The following is a 14,719-nucleotide window of genomic DNA, read 5'->3' on the forward strand; positions in this document are numbered from 1 at the left end:
ACTGGACCATTGGTCTGGTTCTCTGAATTCTGGAGGGTTTCCAAGCCACCTCTTTCCAGGAGATCATAGTGCATAGTGGGATGGTGTGTCGTTTTTGTAGTGTTTTTATCCTTTGTGCTTAGTTGTGTTTAGTTGGCCTGGCTTGGCCAACTACATCGCCTAGTGGCTCCTGATTCTTAAGGTGGGGAGTTTAACCCATCGGTGGGATGGGGAGGGGGGCTGTGGCAGAATCAGCGCCCAGGGGATTCGTGGAGTTGACCTCAACCTCTTTTACTGCCCATCCTTTAGTTCAGCAGGGTTAAGGGGACAAGGGGCATTTTTTTTAAATCATAAAAAATTTTTATTTTAAAAATTATATAGTAATTTAATTTTTTTATTTTGGTGTCAAGTTCTATAAACTTTAACATTTGTAGAAAGTCATGTAACCACCTCCACAATCAGGATTCAGAACATTCCACCCCACAAGCCATCCCTTTATAGTCACACCCTCCCGGGGTGGGGGACTGACCCCTCCCTGAGACCTTACTCATTCCCTGTATGAGCAAAGGATCCTAGAAGTTCCATCCTTCCTCATACCAGAGCTTCTGGTGTCACACACAGGGTCAAAACTTCTAAACCTTTATTACCAATTAATAGAAACACAAACAAAGTAATGCCAATGGCAGCGGGAAAGGGAGGGCCCTGCCACGGAGGGCCCTCCCTTTCCAGGGGCCAGACTGCACAGTGCCAGCTCCAGGCTGGGCCAGCTTGGCCGGCCCTGACAACGCAGGCCTGACCTTGCCACAGCTCAGCAGTGGAAAGGTTCTTGGGCAGGGTGCTGGGACCACATGCTGTGGTTCCTGTCACAGGACAATCTTAAAAGAGCTGAATGAGAAAAGAGTGGATTGGGTTTTCTGCTGGGAAAGAGGGGTAGGGACCAAACCCCAACTTACCCACCACCCCCCTAAGACCTTTCTTTGGAATGGGCATATTCCATATCTATCCGTTCCCTCTGTAAGAAAAGCTACCCTGAGACATTCAGAAGTAGCAGGGGGCTTTCGTTCTCCCAGAGTAACATCCTAGACCCAGATATAACAGATGGGGACCTGTGGGTAAGCAGGATGTAGGGGGCCACCGTCATACCTGGCAAAGTCTGGTGAACGGGAGATGACATGTTGGAACTCAGAGAGATTGATGGTCCCGTCCCTATCAATGTCGGACTCTTCCAGGATCTGTTTAGGAAAGTGAAAACTTCAGGCCAGAGCCCCTGTCCTTCCCGCCTGCTCCCCAGCCTGGCCCAGGCTGGCTGCTCACATTGTCAATGAGCTGCTTCATCTCTGTAGCACTGAGATGTGTGTCCTCGCCCTCTCCCGTCAGGCAGTTCACAAGATGGCTCAGGTCCTCCCTGTTCAAGGTTCCGTCATCATCAAAATCTGGAGAGCAGGCATAGGAAGCCAAAAAGGGCATGGTCAGGTTGAGCTCCAAAGCTCCACTAACGGCCCCTATTTTCCAAGCCGTACTCCCCCCACCAAAAAAAAAAAAAATCACGTGGGAAGGGGTGGCATCCCAAGCTCCTCCTGGTCCTTACCAAAGATGCGGAAGGCATAGTGGGACTTGATGTCTGGGGTTGCTGTGTCACTGAACACACTGAGGAGGTCCAGGAAGTCCTCAAAGCTCAGACTGTCTCTGTTTGGGGATGTGGAGAAGACCTTGCAGATTCGATCCTTGAAGGGGTTGGCCTAGGCAAGAGAGCCTTCTGTGAATGCCATGGCCCAGGATGCAGCCTGGGGCAGACACTCATCAAACCCAACAGGGAACTCAGGGAAGCCAGTCATGGTACCCACCCCATGGAGCTCATATTTGTGGGGGAGAATGATCAGTGCTTTGGGGCCAGCATGGAGACCTGAGGGGCCAATAACCCAGCTGGGGAAGGGATGGCAGTGGCTTCCTGAGTGTTTAACCCAAAGGCAGGTCACACACACCTCTAATAAGGACAGGGAGGGAAGATGAAGGCATCCTAAGCACAGGAAACAAGATGGGCTGGTTATTTTAAAACACATTTAATTGAATACCTATTGTGTTCGAGTCATTGAGCCAGGTCCTTTGCCTAATAATTTTCATGGCAGCCTAGGAGGTGCAGTCAGCTTCTGGACAGCATTTCTCAAACTGTAATAGGGTATCTTGACTCCATTTAAAGAACAAAATTTCTTTGACCCTCTTAGAATATGTCCTACAACCCCAGTTTGAAAAACACTATTCTAAATAATTTTCCTGGGATTTGGTAAAAGTCCTTGCCCCAGGAAATTTGGGCTAAACAGAGAAAGAACCAGAATGGGGCCAGTGATCTCCAAGCAAGTGGCAGGAAAGTTAGGGAGTCTAGCAGAAAGAGTGGGGTGTGTATGTATGGAGGGGGTAGGAGGCTGGCACCTTCAGCTCTGGAAGATTGAGGATCTCCTGGAAGGACACTCGTGCCTGCAGTGACTCCTCCACGCTCCGATGATCCGAGGGAAGCAGCTCACAAAACCGCTTGTGGGCTCTGCCAGACACAGGAGAACTCCTTGACTCTCTCAAGCAGTCACAGCCTTTCTGTGTGTATCACATTTCCTGCTCCTTGCCTTGCTACTCATTGTAAACCAGGTAAAGAGTTAAGTTACATACGGAGAACTTCTGAGAGTAATCAGGCAATGGTAAGCCAAAGGGACACACATCACAATATGGAACAGGCACTGTGCTGAGCACATCTTGGGTACAAGATGGTACCCATCCTTGAGATGGGTATTTACTGAGGCCTCCTATTGGCCAGGCACTATGCTGGGCCCTGGTTCTATCCATCCCCCAGGGATGGAGAGGGTGGGGAAGGAGCCAGAAGGTGGCTCTGAAGAACAGGGAAAAAAGAACAAACCAGAAACAAAATCTCATTCTCACTTTTACTCTAAGGATCTCTGGCACCCCAAAGCCTCCTTTATAGCAGCTATCCTGAACCACCTCCTCTTCAGCTCCCATCTCTTTCCCACTGGGAACCCCAGGAATCTCATCACTCAAGTGCCCTGGCCTACCTTAAAGCTGGCACAAAGCTAGAAAACGGGGTTAGAGACCGAAGTCGAATCCCCTTCTCAATGTTGTCTTAGGTAAATTACCAAACTTCTCTGAGCCTGTTTCATTGTCTCAGTACTTCTCTTGGAAGGATTAAATTAGGTAATGTAGGCAACCACTTAGCACAGTTCCTGGCGCACAATAAGCATTAACTGTTACTATATAATTCAGGTAAAGTTGTGGGGGAGAAGGAGCCAGGCTCTCCCAAGGCTTTTCTAGTTTTGCCAATGGTCAAGACGGCCGAAAGTCACAGCAGCCCCTGCCGGACAGGGATGGGAAGTTCGGGAGTCCGGTGCACCATCTAGGGGAGGGTAGGGTCAAAGAGCGCCCAACTTTTGCCAGAGGCTGCGGGGCGGCTCCGCGGTGCAAAGCTGAGGACCCGGGCGCGGGCGGGCAGGGCGTGCCCGGAGAAGGGCACAGCTCCGGGCCCGGGATCGGGGCCCTGAGCTCTAGTTCCGGCTCCGCTGCCGACTCAGGCAAGCCGCTACTCCTCCCTCTGAGGGCCTCAGTTTGCCCATCCGTAAAATAGCGCCCCCCGAACCGTCTCTAAAGGATCCCTAGGTAGGAGGCGGGGTTCAAGGCAGCACTTACAAGAGGATCTCCTGCTTGGTCAGGAACGTCAAGTCCTGGAAAGCAAAGCCACGGAGGAGTCAGCGGGCCGCCCGGAGGCCGCGATCGCCCTGCCGCCCGCTCCGGGAGCCCGCGCCCGAACTTAGGGCCGCGCGCGAGCTCCCCGGGGGCCCGTGTTCCGCGCACCTGGTACTCGGCCAGCAGCTCCTTGGACAGGCGACTGCCCGAGCTCCCCATCGCCGCGCCGCGCGCACCGCTCGGCTAACTCGGCTCGGGACGGCGGCAACTTTCTCACTTCCGCCCTCCGGTCGCGTCACCGCCCTGTCCCCGCGGCAACCGTCCCTGGGGCCACCGCTCCCGGACCCGCCCCCTCCGTAAAGCGCCCAGGAGTTCCCAGCTGGGGTCAGTCGGCGGGCTCCGGGCTCCCAGCTGTCCCTAGCGAGCCGGAGGCGGGGCCCGGGGCGGGGCCAGACGCTCCGGGGCGGAGCCCAGGCCGCACGGCCCCGCCTCCGGGGTGGGCGGGTCGGGTCGCGCCGCGTGCGTGCGTGAGGGCTGCGCATGCGGTAAGGGCTTCGCGTCCTCGCTATGGCCTCGTTATTTGCTGCGGAGGAAGTCGTGTGGTGCGTCTGCCTCGCCTGTAGCAGGCGGTGGCGGCGACCCTGGGCGAGATCAGGTAAAGCGCATCTGGGGAGTCCCTGGAACCAGGGTATCCGGGAAACCTCGAGACTCACTGAATGCCCGGTGCTGCTCTGCCCAGCGAGGGCTCTCCAGACATTTTCACCGGGCACTCGTCGTTCCTGTCATCTCTTCCTGAAGTAACCATAACCTTGCTACCGTTTGCTGAGGGCCCACTGAATGCCAAGGACTGTGCATAGTTATCCCCGTTTCTTACAACAGCTCTATAAGGTAGGTTCCCACTTTACAAATGAGGTCCGGAGGGCTTCTGAGACTTGTCCAGTCTCCGGCATTTAGAAAGTGGTCGCTCCAGTGCAAGGCTCCTTCCACTATTCACCTCATTCCAGGGCATGTGCTTTCATCTGAATCTACCCTACCCCCAGACTGTGCGCTTCCGGGCGGTAGGGACCGAGGCTGACCTGTTTGCTTTGTCCCGCCTCAGCCCCTAGGGTTGGCACATAGTAGGCGCCCGGTAAATACTTATAGGATGAATAAATGAATGAATGAATTAACAAACGAACCTACACTACTCCAAAGGTGAGGATTCCAAAGCTGCTGGGAGGAAGAGGTGGAATTATTTTTTATTCATCCCATTCATTCTCCTCCATGATCTTTGTAAAATCTAATGAGCATGTCCGTCTCAGTTTAAAACCATTAAATGGTTAAAAACCCAAATCCTGGCCCTCTGTAACCTGAATTCTGCCTCTCTTTCTGCCTTCTCCACTGGGCTGTGTTACAGCCACAGTGGGTTCTCCCTTCCTCTTCATCCACTAAGCCTCAGGGTCTTTGCACACTCTGTTCTCCTTCGCTTGGAAAGTTTTCTTCCCAGACCCTTTCCCCCCTCCTTAATGTTAGCCACTAGTATTCATCATTCAGTTTAAACATCTTATTTGTCCTCAGGGAAGCCTGTCCGACTCCCTAGACTAGATTAGGAATCTAGTTTACATTTTGCAGAGTACCCTGTGCTTCTCCTTGACAGCATGTGTCATGTTTGCAATTTATATTCATTTGGGTGATAATTAGATTAATGTGTATTTCCCTGCTAAACTGCAAATAAGTTGCTAGGAGAATCATTATTCCCAGGATCTGATATGTGGCAGTTGTTTAGTAAATGTTTGCTGAGTGACTGAGGTGTTCCCGGCACTTGATAATAAGGCAGACATCTGAGAGTAGCTCTAGGAAGACTCACTATGTCAACACATAATGAGTTCCACTATTGTAGAAATATTCCATTCCAAGAAGTGGGGGGTTGCAGAGCTAAGGGAACACCGAAACCAATCAAGGTGAAAGGGGTATAGTCCCAGGAAGATATAACCTGATTATTTGTCTCTGACAGTAGGCTCTTTCTGTAGAAAAGGGATGGTCCTCATTTAGTAAAAGGGGAGGCAAAGAGCAAAAAGCTGTCACTGTGACTGAGAAGAGTCAGTGGTGGCCAGCCTACGGAAAGATGTCTGCATGGTGGGTCTGTATCTCTTTCTGGTGAAGCTGTAGGAATAGGCTTTGCAGCCCGGTGACCCGCTGTGATCTGGATCTACCTCAATTGGCTCGAATCCTTCTTCACTGAACAATCTTCTGATTATCATTTTGCTTCTTGGTAGATTTTTGTACAGAGGAGGGAATGTACTGACCAGCCAACAAGAATGTTTTGTGTTGTGTGGTGTTCTAGTTTGCTAATGCTGCCAGAATGCAAAACACCAGAGATGCATTGGGTTTTATAAAAGGGGGTTTATTGGTTACACGGTTATAGTTTTAAGGCCATAAAGTGTCCAAGGTAACACATCAGCAATCAGGTACCTTCTCTGGAGGATGGCCAATGGTGTCTGGAAAACCTCTGTTAGCTGGGAAGGCACATGGCTTGCATCTGCTCCAAAGTTCTGCTTTCAAAATGGCTTTCTCCCAGGACGTTCCTCTCTAGGCTGCAGTTCCTCAAAAATGTCACTCTTAGTTGCTCTTGGGGTGTTTTGTCCTCTTTCAGCTTCTCCGGAGCAAAAGTCTGCTTTCAGTGGCCATCTTCAAACTGTCTCTCATCTGCAGCTCTTGTGCTTTCTTCAAAGTGTCCCTCTTGGCTGTAGCTCCTCTTCAAAATGTCACTGTCAGCTGCACTGAGTTCCTTCTGTTTGTCAGCTCATTTATACGGCTCCACTGGTCAAGGCCCACCCTGAATGGGCAGGCCAACACCTCCATGGAAATTATCCAGAGTCATCACCCACAGTTGGGTGAGGCACATTCCATGGAAACACTCAAAGAACTACGATCTAATTAACACTGATAGGTCTGCCCACACAAGATTACATCAAAGATAATGGCGTTTGGGGGGACATAATACATTCAAACCAGCCCATGTGGCATGTTTTTCATTGTAAGTTACTAAATAGATGTTCTGGACCATTCAGCAGTCCCTGGTGAATCTGGTTAGCATGTTGTTCCATCCCGCACCTCATCAACTCTTGATTCGGTGATAAAACTGAATTGCTGTTATACTTTGAAAAATATGTTCTCATGCTACTTGCTGTAAATGTTTTGTTTTGTTGTGTTTCTTGGTTAGACTTTTCAAAGGTTAATTTATTGACTATATTTTTTTTTCATTTTTTATTGTAGAATATAAAATATATACATAAAAGTGACTACTTTCCAAGTGCAATTTAACAAGTAGAGAGCAAATTTCAAAGATATTATAGGTTACAATGCCACAGTTTCAGTTATTTCCTTATTATGAAATATAACATTATATACAAAAAGGTAATATCTTTCAAAGTATGATTTAACAAGTAGATATATAGGAAATTTCCAAAGTTATTATGAGTTATAGTACCATAGTTTCCATTATTTCCTTGTTGTGAAATACAACATATGTACAAAAAAGTATAGCTTTCAAATTACCATTTAACAAGTAGCTATAGAACAAATTTCAAAGGATGATATGGGTTACAGTTCCAGCATTTCAATTCTTTCCTTCTAACTATTCTAATATCCTAGCAACTAAGAAAAAGAAAATTATATAAAGATTCAGTATTCATACTCCTTTGTTAAATTCCATCTTATCTGTTGCTACCCCTTCCTCTAGTTCAATCACTTTCCTGATCTTCAGGAATGTCTAGGCAGTGACCACCCTAACTTGTTCATGTTGAAAAGGGGTGTCCACTTCATGAGCAAAGGAGACACATCTAGTTGATGTTCTTGAAAAGGCTGTTGCCTCTGGGTTTTGGGACTTAGTTGACTTAGGAGCACTCTGAAGGATCTAAGTATTGATTATATTTTTGTCATAGTACCAACTCTTGGATTTTTGAAATAATTCACTTTTTTTGTTTGTTTTCTAAGACATTTTTTTTTCCTGCCTGTAATACTAGTTCTTTCTTCCTGTTTTTCTTGGGACATTAGATACATTGGTCACACAAATTTCTCTGAGGAGGTGCATTTATCTGAGAACTGAAGGAGCCAGCCATGACAAGAATCTGGGGAAAGATATTTTAGGCAGAAAGAAGAGAAAGCATCAAGGCCGTGAGCAGGAATTAGCTTAGTAAGAGTGGGCAAGAGGAAGGGTAGTGTTTTTGTTTCCTAGGCTGCTCAAGCAAATACCATGCAATGCGTTGGCTTCAACAACTGAACCTTACTAGCTCACAGTTTTGAGGCTAAAAGAAAGTCTGGGACCATCTGCCCGCAATCTTTGGCTCCTCTGTCATATGCCAAGGCACATGGTGGCATCTCCTGGCCTTTCCTTCTCTTCTAGGTTCCATTGATGTAGCTTCTTGCTTCCTGTGGTTTTTCTCTCTCTGCTTGTAAAGGACTCCAATAATAGGATTGAGCCCCATCCTGACTGAGGTGCGCCACACTTTAACGGAAGTAGCCTCATGAAAAGGTCCTGCCTACAATGGGTTTATACCCACAGGAATGGATTAAATTTAAGAACATGTTTTTCTGGAATATATACAGCTTCAAACCACCACAAGTAGTATGAGATGAGGTGAGAGAGGGAAGTACAGCTAAGCCCTGGGCCCCAACGACTATGGTAAAGAATTGGACTTTATTATAAGTCCTCAAGGTCCCATAGCTAGTGAATGGTAGAGCCAGAATTCAAACAACAACTTGCAGTCTCCAAAGCCTAATCTCTCTCCATTCTCCTTAGATGAGGAAACCCACCCCACTGGCCAGTTAGGAGAGTTAGCTGAGTGGCTTTGGAAAGCACCCCGCCGCTGCCTGGCACAAGGTACACATGCCACCCATGTTCCCTTTCTCCTGATTTTCCTTGAAGGTTCAATCCCATTATGTGGTCACGACTGATTTATCAGTGTTTTTAAAATCCCCACTCTGTATTCCTAGGTAATGATTTTTGCTTCCTACTTAACTTCAGTATTAATATGGCCACACCCACTTTCTATTTATGCTTGTTTGATTGGCATATCTTTATTCATATTTTTAGCCTTTCTGTGTCATCTTGATCCTCAGTCCTTGGTCCCGGGTCATCTCATCTAGCCCCTGTTATGTCTCACCTCAGTGGTCGCCTCAGGGAGCCCCGCCCTGCCCTCTTATTGGAAATAGGATGTCCTGATCCCTACCTTTTAGTTGTACTTGATTGTATCAGTTGTTTATTCCCTCCATAGTGCTTATCACAATGGGTAGTTAACTTGTTTGTTCTTGTTTATTGTCTTGCTTCACCACAAGATGTAAGTTCCATAAAGACAGCGATCTTGCCCATCTTATTTGCTGGTGTATCCTCAATTTTAACATTTGCAACATTTGCCATGTCATTTTATCTACCCATCTATATGTCTATCCATCCATTTTCTGAACAGTTGAGTGTAGTTTGTACATAATGCTTCTTGAACACTTAATACTGTCATGTAGATTTCCTAAAATCAAGGATAATTATTTATGTATCCACCTTACATGCAGTTATCCAGTTAAAGATATTTAACATTGATATGAAGCTTGCAGTCTGTATTTCAATTTTTTCATATGTCCCAATAATATCCTTTTGGGCCTCTTCTCCCCTCTTGTTAGATCCCATCCAGGATCATGTATTGCACTTAATTGCCTTCATCTCTTTAGTTGCTCTTTTATTTTTTTGTGGGAACATATATACAACATAAACTTTCCCATCTCAGCCATTCCCAAGCATACCATTCAGTGGGATCAGTCACACTTGCAGTACTCTCACCACCTTTCATGGCTAAAACTTTCCCTTCTCCCCAAACAGAAACTTCGCACCCATTATGCACTAACACCTCTTTCCTTGTCCTCTCTGCCCTGGCAGCCTGTACTCTAATTTCTGTCTCTGTGAACTTGTATATTCTCCAGTATTTCCCTTGTAGGTACCATGGGGCTTAAATTTAACATCCTAAATCTATAACACTCTTGTTTGCTTTGATACTATCTTGACTTCAACAGTATACACAAACTATGTTCCTATATCCCTCTGTCCCCCTACCTTTTTGTAATTCTTGTCAAAAATTAAATGTTTATACATTATGAGTCCAAAACCACTGACTTCTCATTATATTTGTGCATTTGCTTTTTATACCCTGTAGGAAATGAAAAATGTAGTTACAAACCAAATATACTGGGGTTCATATTTACCCCTGCTGTTATCCTTACCCAGAGATCTTTACTTCTTCATGTAGCTTTGATCTATTGTTTATTGTTCTTTCCTTTCAACCTGCAGAACTCTCTTTAGCATCTCTTGTAGGGCCGGTCTAGTGGTGATGAACTCCCTCAGCTTTTGTTTATCTGAGCTTCATCTCTCCCTAATTTTGAAAGACAGTTTTGCCAGATATAGAATTCTTGGTTGGCATTTTTTGCTTTCAGCACTTTAAATGTGTCATCTTACTGCCTTCTTGCCTCCATGGTTTCTGATGAGAAATTGGCACTTAATCTTATTGAGGCTCCCTTGTATGTGACATATTGCTTCTCTCTTGCGGCTTTCAGAATTTTCTATCTTTGGCATTCAACAGTTTGATTATAACATGGCTCACCGTGGGTCTGTTTGGGCTTATCCTGTTTGGAGTTTATTGTACATCTTGACTGTGTATATTCATGTTTTTCATCAAATTTGGAAGTTTTCAGCCATTATTTCTTTGAATGTCCTCTCTCTCTCCCTTTACTCTGTCTTCTCCTTCTTGAAGTCCTACAGTGTGTACATTGGTGCAGTTGATGGTGTCCCCTAGGGTCCTCAGGTTCTGTTCACTTTTCTTCATTCTTTTTTCCTTCTGCTTCTCAGACTGAGTGATTTCAATTGTCTTATCTTCAAGCTCATTGGTTCTTTCTTCTGCCAGCTCCAGTCTGCTGTTGAACTGCTATAGGGCATTTTAAATTTCTGTTACTGTGGTCTTCAGCTCTGCTTGGTTCCTTTTCATAATTTCCACCTCTCTATTGATATTCTCTTTGTGTTCATCTATCATTTTCCTGACTTCCTTTAGTTCTTTGTCCATGTTTTCCTTTATCTCTTTGACCACATTTAGGACCAGTTTTTAAATGTCTTTGGCCTGTTCCAGGTCTGGTCTCTCCACCAATGGTTTCTAATGCTTTAATCTTCTTTCCCTGGGCCATTGCTTCCTGTTTCCTTTATGTTTTGTAATCTTTTGTTGAAACCTGGATATTTGAATATTTTAATATATTATTGCTGGAATATAGACCAGGGTGTCTATTCCTTAAGTTTGTATCCAGCTAGTGTATGACAAATCTTTCCTTGGGTGCCAGGAACTAACACCTACAAAAACAACAAAAAAGAGAGAACACCTTTCCCAGTCTTTGCAGATTGAGCTGTGTAAGTGCTCTCCTTTCTGCCCATGCCTCTTCTTGGGGACATGCTTGGACATGTCTGTGTGGCCCTAGGAATTCCCCCATTTACAGGGATACAAATGTCCCCTCTTCCCCAGGAAACTGTTTCCTCGTGGTCCCGGACACTGCACTGCATGCCCTACAGTCAGCAGTTCCTTGCCCCACTCAGCTACGACTTGATTGCTCTCCCACAGCATTCTGTAACAGAGTTCTACGAGCTGCTTTCTGTATGCATGGCAAGTTCTGAGGCAGCGAGCCTATGACTATCCTGGTTCAGTCTCTCAGGCTGCCATCAGGCAGACTGTGCCAGACATACATGCTCTCATTCTGTGCAGAGTGTTAATCTGCTCCGTCTGGAACCAGGACCAGGGAACCGGCACTGGGAGCACTGGCCGACTCCATTGTGAGCCAGTGAGCGGTGGGGGAAGGGCCAGCCAGGGCACCATGAGATCCTATCACTTCTAAGTAGCCTTTTACTTGATTTGGCACTTGGCCTGTTTCTGCAAACCTCTAATTGTTTTCTGGAGCTTTAAGAAAGATATTTCTGTCAATTCTAAGCTTCTGTGGGAGGATAGAGCCCTGAGCTTCTCACTCTGTCATTTTGATCCGGGTGGATCAGTTTGCTTTTGATATGTTGTTTCACATGCTTTAATGTTTCCTTTCTGATTTATCAGTGAGAAGTTTTCTGGACCAGCAAAGCAGAGGGAACCCAAACTTAGAGTGCAGCGAGTCCACTCAGGTAATGCCTCTTTCTGAAGTCCTATCTAGCCAACAGCAGGCTTTTCTTCCCAGCACCTCTGGGTTCCCTGGACTCCTAGAGGCCAGTGAGAGGTGAACACAGGCACCCATTTCCCCCTTGAAGGATTGGTCCTGGGCGCTTATGCACACAGTGGCCATTATCAGTCCAAATGGTTCTAGACACGGCCCCATTTGGAATCACTACAAAGCAGTGAAAAAGCTATTCCCACAAAAGGGTGCACTCATATACTGAATCACTGCTGCAGTTTTCTAGCAGCAGAGTATGTGTCAAAAGCCTTAGCCATGGGCCTACTCTGACCCAGCAGTCTAAAGGAAAAAAAACACATGCCTGCAAAGATGGATTTATAGAATGTTCATTGCAACATTGTGTATAATAGTATGAAATTGGCAACAACCTTTGTGTACAATCATTGAAGATTGGTTAAAAAATCAAGAGCTGTCTATATATGAAAATGAAACTATATGTAAACCATGATTTTTCCCTAGGTGTTGGAAGGTGCTGTATTTTATCTTTATTTTTTCCTTCATTAAAAATTTTATTCAATTAATATATATATCATTTTTATAAAGAAATAGATAATATATGTTTTTAAACCAGCAAAAAAAAAAAAGGTATGCACATCTGCAAATGACGGAATTATGAGGGAATTTTGAATTTTCTAAATATTTTACCTAGGGCATATATTACTTTCGTAGTCAGAACAAATAGTAAAGGTTATTTGAAAAAAAAAAAATTCTAGAAATGGGATAGCTTCGAGTATTTTTCACCTTTTACAATCATTTCAGGTCGGCCCCATGGCCATTCCACATGATACGAATGAAACTCCCTATTTGCTACCACCAAACAGTGAGGACTGGGAAGGGCGAGGTGTTCCTGACTTCATCTATGGGAAAGAAGAACTCATGGCAGGAGGGATTCAGTGGCCAAGGAATGTGTTGGGCACCCCGGCATCTCTGCCACACTCTCGCTTTGACGCTGCACTCTGCTCTGCCTGGCAGCAGCGGATGGAGCTAGGACTGTTCCGTTACCGCCTCGGAGAACTGCAGACCCAAACCCTCCCTGGTGCTGTGGGCTTTGTAGCCCAGCTCAATGTGGAGCGAGGTGTGCAGAGGAGGCGCCCCCAGAACATCAGGAGCGTCAGGCAGGCTTTTGACCCTGAACAGTTTAACTTCAACAAGATCCAGCCAGGCGAAGTCCTCTTCCGTTTGCACCGGGAGCCTCTTCTCCCTGATGCTCTCCAGCAAGAGGACATCCTTGTGATGATCAACGTCAGCCCCCTGGAGTGGGGCCACGTGCTGCTGGTGCCTGAGCCCACCTATGGGCTCCCCCAGCGCTTGCTGCCGGGTGCACTGCGGGCAGGAGTGGAGGCTGTGCTGCTGAGCTCACACCCAGGCTTCCGCGTCGGCTTCAACAGCCTGGGTGGCTTGGCCTCAGTGAACCACCTCCACCTGCATGGCTATTACCTGGCCCACAGACTGCCTGTGGAGGGGGCTCCAAGCGAGCCCCTGGACCCTGCAGGCCATCTGCATCTGCTCCAGGCCCTCCCAGCTCCCGGCTTCCTCTTTTACACGAGCGGGCCAGGGCCTGACTTGGAATCCTTGATAACCAGGGTATGTCGGGCCACTGACTATCTGATAGACCATGACATTGCGCATAACTTGTTTGTGACCCGGGGGGCCCCACCTGGAAAGACATCTCCTTCCTCAGCCCTCACAGGGATCCGAGTCATCCTCTGGGCCCGAAAGTCGAGTTTTGGGATAAAGGAAGGCGAGGCCTTCAATGTTGCCCTCTGTGAGCTAGCCGGACACCTGCCTGTGAAAACATCCCTTGACTTCAGCAGCCTGACGGAGGCTGCTGCCCTGAGCCTCATTCAGGCCTGTCTGCTGTCCCCAGCCCAGGCAGAAGAGGTGCAGGCAGCCCTGGTGGCTCTGGTGACCCAGGAGGAACAGTAATCTTGTGGCAGGATTTATTTTCTAAGTCATCTAAGTCCTTTTCCAGACTGCTGTCCAGAATGGTCATTTGGGCATTTTCATGGCTGCCTCCTCATTTGTCTCAGCCTGAAGGGAGGATAAAGAACTGATAAGTGGTCTCTACAAAGGAGAGAAACCCAGGAATAAATTTGACGAACAAGCCGTCAGGACATATTTTCTGCTTCTCACCTTTCTTCTTGGATTCAACCCAGATGCCAAACCCGTTGTTAAGAAGGGAGTGTGTCTTGGTTTCCCACGACTGCCCTAACAAAGTACTGCAAACCAGGCAACTGTGAACAACAGAAATGTATTCTTTGGAGGCTAAAAGTCTGAAATCATGGTGTCAGTGGGGTCACGCTCCCTCTGAAACCTGTAGCAGTATCTTTCCTTGCCTCTTCTAGCTTGCGGTGTTTGCCGGCAGTCCTTGGCCTTCCTTGCCTTGTAGATTCATCGTTTCATTCTCTGCTTCTGTCATCACATGGCTTTCCCTGAGTCTGCCCTCTTTCCATAAGGACACCATTCATACTAGGCTGGGGACTCCCCTAATCTAGTATGACCTCATCTTAAATTGAATATACCTGCAAAGACCCTATTTCCAAATGAGGCCACCATTCTCAGGTACTAGGTGTTAGGACTTCAACCTGCCCTTTTGGGTGGCACAATTCAACTCCTAATAGTGTATGGGAGAGTTATACAGTCTCACATATGGTGTTGAGCAGACTTTTCTTTTCCATTAGTATCAAGTCCTAGGAAAGTCCTAGTTCGTTATATACCACCAGCATGCGTGCCCCACTTGTTCTGCCCTCACCTTTTTGCTTGTTCTCCCTTTGCCCACCACTGATTTTTATTTCGTGTCCCTCCCTCACACTCTGCCCTGACCTGTCCCAGATGCCCTACT

General features: G+C 46.8%; 2 protein-coding genes across 4 annotated transcripts; one reads left to right on the plus strand and one right to left on the minus strand.

Moving 5' to 3' along the window:
• Nucleotides 1–384: 384 nt before the first annotated feature.
• Nucleotides 385–4,074, minus strand: CIB1 (calcium and integrin binding 1). The gene is made up of 7 exons (XM_037833054.1): nt 3,829–4,074; nt 3,664–3,698; nt 2,407–2,515; nt 1,568–1,718; nt 1,294–1,412; nt 1,123–1,211; nt 385–864 (listed from the first exon to the last, which is right to left on the minus strand). Exons 1-7 carry the CDS (start codon nt 3,877–3,879, stop codon nt 843–845), a joined length of 576 nt encoding a protein of 191 aa, XP_037688982.1. The 5' UTR covers nt 3,880–4,074; the 3' UTR covers nt 385–842.
• A 142-nt stretch (nt 4,075–4,216) lies between these two features.
• Nucleotides 4,217–13,837, plus strand: GDPGP1 (GDP-D-glucose phosphorylase 1). Of its 3 annotated transcripts, none has more exons than XM_037833064.1 (4): nt 4,217–4,548; nt 8,441–8,521; nt 11,766–11,830; nt 12,637–13,837. In XM_037833064.1, the coding sequence occupies exon 4, from the start codon at nt 12,646–12,648 to the stop codon at nt 13,801–13,803; it is 1,158 nt and encodes a 385-aa protein (XP_037688992.1). In that variant the 5' UTR covers nt 4,217–4,548; nt 8,441–8,521; nt 11,766–11,830; nt 12,637–12,645; the 3' UTR covers nt 13,804–13,837. The 3 variants fall into 3 exon arrangements, with proteins under 3 accessions (XP_037688992.1, XP_037688991.1, XP_037688993.1); XM_037833065.1 differs by having other exon boundaries at nt 4,300–4,315; XM_037833063.1 differs by lacking the exon at nt 8,441–8,521.
• The last annotated feature ends 882 nt before the right edge of the window (nt 13,838–14,719 follow it).

This window comes from Choloepus didactylus, chromosome 4, assembly GCF_015220235.1.
Source record: "Choloepus didactylus isolate mChoDid1 chromosome 4, mChoDid1.pri, whole genome shotgun sequence".
NCBI classification, from domain to species: domain Eukaryota; kingdom Metazoa; phylum Chordata; class Mammalia; order Pilosa; family Megalonychidae; genus Choloepus; species Choloepus didactylus.